At 37.3% G+C, this 10494-nt stretch overlaps 1 protein-coding gene across 2 annotated transcripts; it reads right to left on the bottom strand.

Moving 5' to 3' along the window:
- Positions 1–1079: 1079 nt before the first annotated feature.
- On the bottom strand, positions 1080–8842 carry LOC113039755 (profilin-2). Of its 2 annotated transcripts, none has more exons than XM_026197818.1 (3): positions 8530–8842; positions 4264–4456; positions 1080–2307 (listed from the first exon to the last, which is right to left on the bottom strand). In XM_026197818.1, the coding sequence occupies exons 1-3, from the start codon at positions 8659–8661 to the stop codon at positions 2210–2212; spliced, it is 423 nt and encodes a 140-aa protein (XP_026053603.1). In that variant the 5' UTR covers positions 8662–8842; the 3' UTR covers positions 1080–2209. The 2 variants fall into 2 exon arrangements, with proteins under 2 accessions (XP_026053603.1, XP_026053604.1); XM_026197819.1 differs by lacking the exon at positions 1080–2307 and adding an exon at positions 2488–2677.
- Positions 8843–10494: the final 1652 nt, after the last annotated feature.

Consider the following 10494-nt stretch of genomic DNA (forward strand, 5'->3'; position numbering starts at 1 on the left):
ATCCAGTGTTTTAAAAGTGCTGTATGTCATTTTTGGGACTTTGCAGATACTTAATAAACATGCACTGTTCACATTTTTGTTTTTCTGAAAAACACAGATGGAGTCAGTAATTCCATTTTAAAATGTGAGTTCCGTGTCGGAATGTCTGTTTTTGTTTTGGTATGCGTGACTCCGCCCCCTGCTGGTTTACCCAATAGTATGTGGAATAGGTTTTGGAAAACACTGCAAACTGAAGCCGGCTAACAAACTGGATCAGATATATAAAAAGTCTTGAACCTGACACCTATTAAAACGTGGATAAATCAGTCAATCGATTGATTGAAAGTGTTTAAGGCTTTTTGCCTTCCATTGTCAAATTAACTTGTTCCTGCCGTGTCCTCAATCTGGCAAACCACACCAGCATAGAGTTTGAAGGGGAGGAGAAACCACATTCTCCAGTATTTTGAATTTGGACTGCAATACCCATTTGTAATTGTTGGCTGTCAATACTTCAGTATTGAATATAAACAGAAGTAGAACAAGAAGTGTGCACAAATCATTCATACGGAGACAAATAAAAGTCATATTTCTAACAGTTTTTTGGAACCAAAAAACAAACGTTTTCTGGTAAATTGCCAATCTTTCCAGGATGAATTTGTTGGTTTCTGAAAGTTTACCATAGAAAAGTTTCGTCCCTTTGCAACCTTAAAAACAAAATCCATTCATCTTATTTTTTTTTCCATTAACATTTTTCCTTTCTTCTTTGTGCAATAGAGTAAAATTGTATTTTATAAAACCAACAGGGGGAAAAACCCATATTTCATCAAGTTCTTTCGACATATTCAGTGTTACTCATTACCACATAATGGAGGAAATATAATTTGACTTTTTTTGAAGATCTGAAAGTTTTAAAACTGTTGCATTCAGCTAAAGTTTGACTTCTCCATTTGTGTGTGCAAACAAGAATAATTGTCCAATAAAACATGTCTTCCATGAACAATTTCCATTATTTTGTGCAAACAGTCCATTATCTTCTTTAAACAAAAAAAAAAAAAAAATCATTTAAAATTAAAACAACACAAAAAAAACAGACAAGTAACTGGGTTGGAATATATTTATTTTATCTGTCTGTAAACAAGGTGGTGAAATTAACTTATGGCATTTCTCAGTTTTTATGCATAAGAAATCAGACTAGATCCAAGATATATGAAAAAGTACAGGGGGGGGGGGGGGGGGGAACTAAATGAACTAGAGTCACCTGTACAGATCACCCACAAGGCCAAAGCTTAGGCAGATACTAAAAACCCCTGAACAAAGCAGCGACAATCATTTGGGAAGCCGTTTGAATCGATAACAACAGATTCTCTACATTATGGCACAGGATACACATTATGATTTTAGTGTCACACTTGAATATTTGGACTTGATGAAACATCAAGTTTTGACAGACAGTTGTATCGCTGGCGACTCGAAGGCAATTTATTCCACAGTCATGACAGTATGGGTTCAATTCGATATAAGTGTTGACGAAGTGTGCGATCAGGCGCTAGTGTTGTGTTGGTAAGCATTTGATTAAAATTGGTCAGACTGAAGAGAAACCCTAGACTGCTGATACCCAATTAATTATACATTACATAAGCTAGCAAAATAAGTGCGATGACGGAATGTCAAGAAACATTTAATTGTGGGGGGAAAATGTTACCTGCAGCTCAAAAAAAAAAAAAAAAAACCTTAAAGCCAACTACGGTCCTCAACTTGAGAAAAAAAAAAAATCAATCGATAGTGTTGAGTTTACAGATTAGTGTTGATGCGCCAATGGTGACAAACTTCAGTTTAAGGAAAAATGACAAAACGGATATTTGTTAGAGCAGATGCCATTTTTAATTTGACAAAAATGCTAAATTTGTCATCCAACCTAACTAGGGTTCATTCAGTAGGTCTGAAGATATGCATACAGACAACCGTTCCCAGACTTGATCTAGGAATGGGAATTTGAGTTGAGTTCAAGCCCTTGGTTAATCAACCAAACTCCCAAAAAAGCCAATTTTTGGTGTGAAGCGCCATGGGATCGTAGTGCCAAAAAGGGAATGAACTCAATAAAAAAAAAAATGGAGCTTAATGGGAAAGAAATGGGGTTTGGGTAGCACAAATAGAAGTAAAGTTGAAAACCAATGGAAGATGAAGCCATCTAGAAGAGTTAGCAGAATGAGCCGCTAGGATTGGAGGGGTCTTAATATCCAGATTTCCTCAGGTATTCAGCCATGGTATATGCTTTCTTGTTGAGCAGCCCTCCATGGGTGCCTTCCTTGCCCATGACAATAACCAATGCTGGAGTACACAAGGGGGAAAAAACAAAAAGAACAAAAATCAACAAACTTGAGGGGGGGGGGGGGTTAAAGACATGACTTTCTCAACTTAAAAAGCGATGCAATTGTTGATGAGATTCATTACCCTTCCTTGCCATTAAGACGTCCAAAAACTTTACACGTTTCAAGGTGAAAAAAAAAATTGTCACAGCTTATTTATGGGAACGTGGGTGAATTTTTATTCTCTCCCTAAATTTCACTACTTGATCAAGAAAAAAAAAAAAAAAGAAAAAGCTAAAACCCTGAATCTCTCAAGTATTTTGCCATTGAATATGCCTTCTTATTCAGGCCGCCGCCGTGGACCCCTTCTTTGCCCATTACAAGAACCAAGACTGAAAGAGAAAGACAGAGAGAGGAAGTTAAGAGGACAGGAAGATCCCAGCTCGGGAAAAAAGCCAAACCAAGATCAACGAGGCCAGAAAAGACAGAATAAAAACCAGAAAGAGAAAGAGATAACATGCATGCAGACTAGAGAAAATACCTTCATTTAGCTACTTTTGGTAACACTTCAATAACTAATGGTTCATCTTTGTTTTTAAGAGTAGTGTGCTATTTTTGTGCTATAAAAACAATATTTTAAATTAAATAAAGTTATTAGTATTATACTATTTATAGTAGTATTATACAATACATATTTTGTAATATTATAATTTAATCTCCCATTTTTTTGGCCAGTATAAGCTACACACTTGATCAGATGTTATGCTAATCGAAAATGTGCCTCTTTGGTAATGCTTAATTATATAATTACTCCAAGTAATGATTGGCGACAGGCCGCCGAATTATAAAAAATTAATACAGATCTGAAGCACTTTTTTTATGATCCATTATCCCACTTCTACCACGATTACCAATGATTTCTTTCAATACATTATATCTTTTTCCTTAAAACACTCAGACATACTACTTTCTTGCACAACTTGTCTTTACAGAAATATTTATTTCCTGGTTCTCTTGCTGTTCCAGGCCGTAGGGGCTCTTGCTGATAGCTGAAATATTTTGGCAAAGTGAACAGGAACTGTAATGCAGTTAATCACAGTTCAACACCTTATAATGTCTGTCAGCCAATCAGAATGAAGCATTCAACAGCACTGGAGTAATTAACCTTATTATAATGTTACCATTCAAGTTTAGCAATGACCAAACAATTAGTATGTTCATCTGGAGATAATTTTCCAGAAAGTGTTGATTAGCTTAAGTTTTAGGTGGAAGAGATTGTAGCATGCGATTCGTTCAACTCAAGCAGGAAAAGCAAGTTTAGTTCCTCTCCTAAATACATGCATGAACCATGAGAAAGAGATTGATTCATAAAGGAACACTGTTTTCAGGAAGCAGGAAATCCTCTCACATTTCAGACCCAAGATGTGTGTGAGAGAAGCAGAAACACACATGCATGTGAGAGGGAATGTACCTCCACAGTTCCCAGAAACTTCCCGAACACCTGACCTCAAGACTCGGGGTCAACCGAGACGTTTGCAACCAACGGTGTAGAAAACCCATATTGGTAGAAGCATGATTCTCAAAGCAATGCTTCATTTTTGTTTCAGTCAAAATTAGGATAATTTTTCAGTCTATTAGGATTTTTGCATTACACTACAGTAAAAAACAAAATTATATATCTCCACACTGATAAGTCACTTTACTGCACCCATTTGTAAATATTTAATGACTTTTGGCTCCTTTTAAATCATTTTTTAAACTATTAATGGAATCTACCATTATTCCCGCTTCCAAGTCTGCCTCGGAAAATGGAATTTAAAATAATCAGGGGATACATAAATTTAATGTACACAAGACTCCGGTGTTATACAAGAGAGATATTGAGGAAGCATCTACATTATTATTCAACAACCATTAAAAAACTAAATAGAGGAAGTTTTACTAACTAAAGATAACTGAAGAAAGAACGGATTAGTACCTTTGGCTGCTTTGCCGACAGTGATGTTGTACGTGGGCTCTCCTCCTTGACTCTTCGTCCTTATGTCCATTGTCCAATCATTGTCGACTAGGAGGCTGTCTCGGATAACTGAGCACTTCTTTGAACCTAAGGTCAGGCCGTTGGTGAAGAAACTTTGTCGGTCTTTTCCTACTAGGACATCGATTTCTGTGGGCTGGTTTAAAAAAATAAAATAAAACCATATTAAATGTGGAACTGTATCTTTCTTGTCTAGTCTTTTACATTTAAAAATGGACTAATGAACAGCCAAATGCAATCAGCGACTGCAGGTAGACAGTTAGAGGAGTGTGATCCTTTATGTAGAGAGAGATCCATGTAGATCATTTTAGATAAACTAAAGATACAAATTTGTTGAAATGTCAAAGACTTTGAACATCAACGAGTCCTTAAGAACACAACGAAAAGGAGTTAAATATAGTGGCTCAGTCAGTTAAAACTAGCTGTTTTTCTGCACAATGTTTCCTTTTAGAGTGAAAAGACAAATTACCAGCTGTTGGAAACACCTGGCCTATACACGACTTTAACCTTTTCTTTTTTATATGCCTGACAACTCCGTTTTTGTTCTCCTGTGGTGTTGTTAAAGCTGCTGTTACATCAGTGAAATATTGGCTAAATTTCACAAACAAAAAATGTACAATGTACAAATTAACACTTTCTAACCAAGAACCTTTCTGTTGGTCAACATAGCATATTCACGTGACCAAGTTGACCTAATAAAAAAAATAGTGAGGGAAATTCGCAATGTGGCAAATTTGAATGACCAACTTGAGCGTCGGGAAAACATTCCCAAAGCAAAGTTCCCAATTTTGATGACTCCTATAGAAAATAACCATCAAAATTATGCAAAGCAACTATTAATGTGTCAAATTAGCTAAATTTGGCATAAAATAAAGCTCTATTGCCAAAAGCATAGCAATGTTTCAAACATATCTGATGCCAAAGTCACTTGCAAACTAATTAGCTTTCTATTGGTCAATGCGATTAAATCACATGACCAAAAACACAATGCAAAATCTGTGTGGGTATCTTTTGGCTTTGCACAAAATTCCCATTCTTGCAGATTACGGTTGAAATTATCGTACTTGCCCACAAAAATTCTGCTGAGTAACGATAAATGGGTCTAATTAGCTAGCCTATATTTTGCAGGAAATATAGGTCTAATGTCAATAGTGTTGTGATGTTTCAAGCACATTTCACACCAAAAGTCACTTTCAAACCAATCTGCGTTCTGTTGGTCAGTGCAGCGAATCACAAAAATTTGCATTCGTAAATAGTTCGGGAAAATTTATGGAAAATTGACAGTCCCGCAGATTCCTATTGAAATGACTGGATTTCACCCACCAAATTTTGCCGAGAAGCAATAAATGCGTTAAATATGTTCAACTTGAACCCATCTGTGGGGAGAAATCTTGCAAAATTCCCCCAAAAATCTATTTTTTGATCATACCTGGAGATAAATATTGTGCAAACACTGGATAAAGATTAAATTGTTTAAACACCGGTGTCGACCACCTGTGTTTGTGCATACTATCAAGTGAAGTATACTTTGAAAAGCGACATGACTGTACGCATGCGCTAGTGCACACGAAAAAAAAAAAAAAAAACGAAGTTTGGGCTAAATTCCCAATCACACAGATTTCTTTCTCAATTACTCTTTATTAATTCTGATGTCTTCCAAACACCAATTAAAAAAAATCATTGCTATTCCCACTGCCAAACTACATCCCACTACAAATGCTCCAGTTTGATCAATAAATAGCAAGTATGTATGTTTATTTTTAGAGTACTCTACGATTTCCAAAGGATATTTCTGGAGCATGATAAAAGCATAGCGGAGGTGATTTGTACCATAGTCCTTAAAAGGAGTAACTTCTACAAAACGACATATCTGGGAAACATTCTGCCTAACCCTCAAACTGGAATGCAGTAATCATATTAAACAACGTTTTTTTTGTGTCAAATGCCAGCGCTGATCAAGCCTGAACATGCAGTTTTCTTATTCCTTTCATTGTCATTTGGACTGCATCACAGTAGCTTTGTTTGTACTAGCCCACTACGATTCTACAGAGCCGTTTTCCCCTAAGGCCAAACCACATTAAACTAAAAGCAGCTACTCTTTGGTGAGAATCATTGAGTCGATGCTATTTCCAATGAGGGCTGGAGGCACTTGCGGGGCGACATACTCGGCCTTAAACCTCCTGAAGCCTTTTTGAACCTCATACTTGGACTTGTTTCTTTCTCTATCAGTCCAGGAATCTAAAACCTTATGCTTTTACTGTCAGTCCCAACCCGTATTACTGACAGAGGCTGTCAAGCTTCAACACGAGAGGCAATTCTGGTTTAAAACAACATGAGGGGGATGAGATGATAGATAACTTTTTATGTGAACTATACTGAAACGCCTTAAAAACGTTCAACTTACCGAACGAACATTATATAAAATAAAGTCTGACATGACTCAACTTTGCAAATCTCATTTCATAACGGAAGTCCATTACAACAGTCATTCATAGATGTAGATTCCTATAGCACTGCAGTTAACATCCAATAAAAGGATGACCACACCTGAATTCTCCAGTCTTCTACGATTACTGGATAAGGATTTTTTCAAAATCTTCTAACTCTCATTATTACTCTCGCCAAAATAAAACCAATTTCTAGCCGATGGAATATTTTAGAACTGAATTCACAAAAGAAAAGCGTACGAATATGGTTAACACTGGTTGAATTTCCTGGCCTTAAAACAAACTTTCCAAAGACTTCCAGGTTTTCCATAACCATATGAACCTTATACAATACTTTAGAATACTAAAGGGACAGCTCAGTTCCAAGTTGTTCAAAACCTGTATGGGTTTCTTTCCTTTTTACTCTTCACAAAAGAAGAATGTTAGTAACCAAGTTGATGGTAGCCATTGACTTACTATGATTGTCAACTATTTGGTTACCAAAATATATATTTTTTTCAACATAAGAAACCGATGCAAGCCTGGAACTTGAACTTGAGTAAATTATGACTATTTAAATTTTTTGGGTGAACTATCCCTTTAAATATGCAAGTTGAACATCTGTTGCTCCAGTTGGCCAAAAATTTTAATTGTCATTATTCACTCTCATGTATTTGCTAACCTGCATGTCCAGCTTTCTTCTGTCGTGTTTCAGTGTTTTTTTGTTCATACAATAAATCACCATCATACAAGTATGAAAGAACATGAAGGAAAAACGTAAAAGAGTTAAAATAATTTTGGGTGAACTCTCTCTATAAACCTGTTAATAGAAATGTACATCTAATGTTTAGCCTACATATACCAAAGTAAACTTACAAGCAGCCACTGAAAGCACCACATTAAGCTGAAGGGAATAAAGGTCAGTGTGACAAATAAGGCTGTTGTTAGATTTATTAACGCCCATTTATGGAGCGCCATCTTGGACAACGGGAAGAGGGCACGGAATGCGCACATCCCGTATTCTGGAATGACGTTACGCACATTCCGCGGCTAAATGACGCGTGTGTTTCCGTACGGAACGCTAGTCTGGTGGTTTTCGAATCTGACCGGTTGATCGAATCGGCCTGTTTGTTGTTTGCACTAACAACACCTCCCTTTTCATGACTAAAACTTTGCATTCACCACAAACCAGACTCTTAACGCTCGACACTTGCGTATTATTAAAATCAAAATAATTATTGCTTAAGGTTTTGGAGATTTTTCGCCCCATTACAACCAGCTAACCTAGATTATCAAAGCCTAACAAGTAACGGCGCATGAAATCGAAACACTCTCCCGGGTGAACAAAAATCTGTCCAAATAATAGTTTGTTTAGTCAGCTAGCAGCCAGAATGAGTTATCTTTGAAGCCCATTCAGGCTCCTGGGGCCCTGTAGATCTAATAAACTGTCGGACAGGTTGATCGAAGCCATGGCCGTGTTCCAAACCCTCGGGAGTCTCCTACAAAGACAGCACTCCGGAGTTACAGCAGCATGTGGGCGCGTTTTTTTTATTTATTTATTATTATTTTATTTGACTAAAATCCCGCTTTATTTTACGCGATGTAACATCTTTTAAACCAAGCTTACGTTTTATGCGCTAATTCGTAATAAAACGCGGTTTACAGCCGCACTCCGAGCAAACACGCGGTCTAGATAGGCGGCGTACTAGGTATTAAAACACAGCCAGTTTTCAGCCCTCCACTAAAGGCAGCATAAAGAGTGCAGTTAATAACGTGTATTTACCGTGATGTTTATGAATGTGCCCCCCTCCTGCGCTGCCCACACGTATTTAGAGTCCGAGTTGCACCCAACAATGGCGGAGTCCTGGCAGACGCCATCCGCCATCAGGTTGTCCACGTAGCCCTGCCACGACATGTTTGCCCTCTAGTTTCAGACGCTCACGAGCTAGCCTTAAGAAGACGGGACTGACAGTATCGCGCGGTTACCGTGAATCTGGATGTCCCGCACGCCCCCTTCTCTAATGAGGGTTTGAGCAGTAAAGAGTCCCGGCTGAATGGAGACTCTGGGTGTAGTCCCGCTAATATCCCTCCGCGCCTAGGCTGCGCTCCATTAGGACAAAGCCGTGGATTAATACGAGTTCTGATTGGACGCTAGTGTTGCATGGGCGTTTAGAAGCCACGTTTTTTATGACGAAGTTAGTTAATGTGTACAATGTAAGAAACAACAATACGTTTTTATCTTTAAAGCTGGGAGTACTATTTCAATGCTCTCTACTTTTGGTTTATGCAACACATTCACTTTGCTTTCAGGACCACAACTTCAGTGTTTAATTCACATCAAACATTTTCAAAAGATCTTTGTTTTTGTCAGATGCGACCTCCAGATGCGACCTAATGTTGACCTTTCTCTGAAGCGGCTTAATTCCTTTTTTATTTGGTAGATCCAGAACTTTGCCTGTCATTGTTTTTTTTTTTTGTTTTTTTGCCTGTTTGTTTTGTTTTTTGTTTTTTTACACTCAAATAGATTTTTCGTCCAAACATTTTTTATTAAAGCGCGTCCTAAAATTAATTTTAGCTGCAACACCTCACAAAGTCAGTGCTCTTTTGGGGTGAGATCAAACTAAACTGGATTAAATTTGAGTTGCAACCCAAGGTATCAGGTCGGATCATGTGTTGATTTTGGAAGAAATGGCCAAACTGCTTCATGTAGCAACATCTACGTATCTACGTGTCTGTAACAACCAAATCTGACACAATAAAACCTACTGAAATACATTTAATCAGTTTGACAACATTAAATCGTTCAGTTTTGTTGTTTATCACCACCTAAATCATAGTCTCTTCCGACCTCTTGTGTTCAAATCACGTAATGACCTCGAAAAATTTATATTTATAAGGTGAATGTGCACAGCAAAGTTAAGGCTGCTCTGTGCCAGCTCGAAATCCGGTGTCAAGACACAATGTTGCATAAAAGCCAGATGAAATAATGGCTGCTCTCAGCCTCTATAGTTGTAATTGCTGTGTAAATGCATTTATTCCACATCTGAGCTGCATTAGTTTGTCTGTGTAAAGACTCCTCTCCACAAGCCCGAAAATTAATAATTGTATTTCTAGGTATATTTTTAAAAACAGTTGATAGATACATATTTTTAGACTGATTAATTCAGCAGACGTTTTATTAAAAGCGGCTCGATTTCATTTATGCATGTTATCGTTAGTAGTGCAGAGAGAAACAACTAAAGCAGCATTCAGGAGATTTCTAATAAACACTCTCTCGCAGAAATGTGCAAATATTTTGGACGGGATATTTACAAAAGAGACTGCAGGAAATACAAAATGCAGCCATTTCCCAGAAGCTTGAACACATGCAGTGCAAATATTTACAAAGTAGACCAGTTTACATGTCTCGTATTTGTGTTACTCATATTAACAGCTCTGCGAGAAAGCAAAAGGCTTTGTTCAATGGAGATTAACCAGTTACACAAGACCTGCTCGAATGATCACAAGCACAAAATAATGCCCGATTGTATCTAGATGCTGCGCTAGCGACGTCTTGTGGATTAGGTTTGCATTGATATAAATATGCTATTTTCCGTTATGTTAGACTAAACAATGATAAAGTCCAAAATAGTTCATGAAAGATGAAAAAAACGTTACATGAAGTAATAAAGTAGCATAGAGTATCTCTAAACAATAGCAGTTGTAAACAACAAATTCGAGAAAGAATTCACGTACTGAGAGATTTCGT

The sequence above is a fragment of the Carassius auratus genome, chromosome 22 (genome assembly GCF_003368295.1).
Source record: "Carassius auratus strain Wakin chromosome 22, ASM336829v1, whole genome shotgun sequence".
Lineage (NCBI taxonomy): Eukaryota > Metazoa > Chordata > Actinopteri > Cypriniformes > Cyprinidae > Carassius > Carassius auratus.

Coding starts and splice junctions, on each gene's coding strand:
- LOC113039755 (XM_026197818.1), bottom strand. CDS start 8,661: ATGTCGTGGCAGGGCTACGTGGACAACCTGATGGCGGATGGCGTCTGC. Junction 4,457..8,529: donor GCACATTCATAAACATCACG/GTAAATACACGT, acceptor TTTTTAAACCAG/CCCACAGAAATCGATGTCCT. Junction 2,308..4,263: donor TGTCGGCAAAGCAGCCAAAG/GTACTAATCCGT, acceptor TGTGTACTCCAG/CATTGGTTATTGTCATGGGC.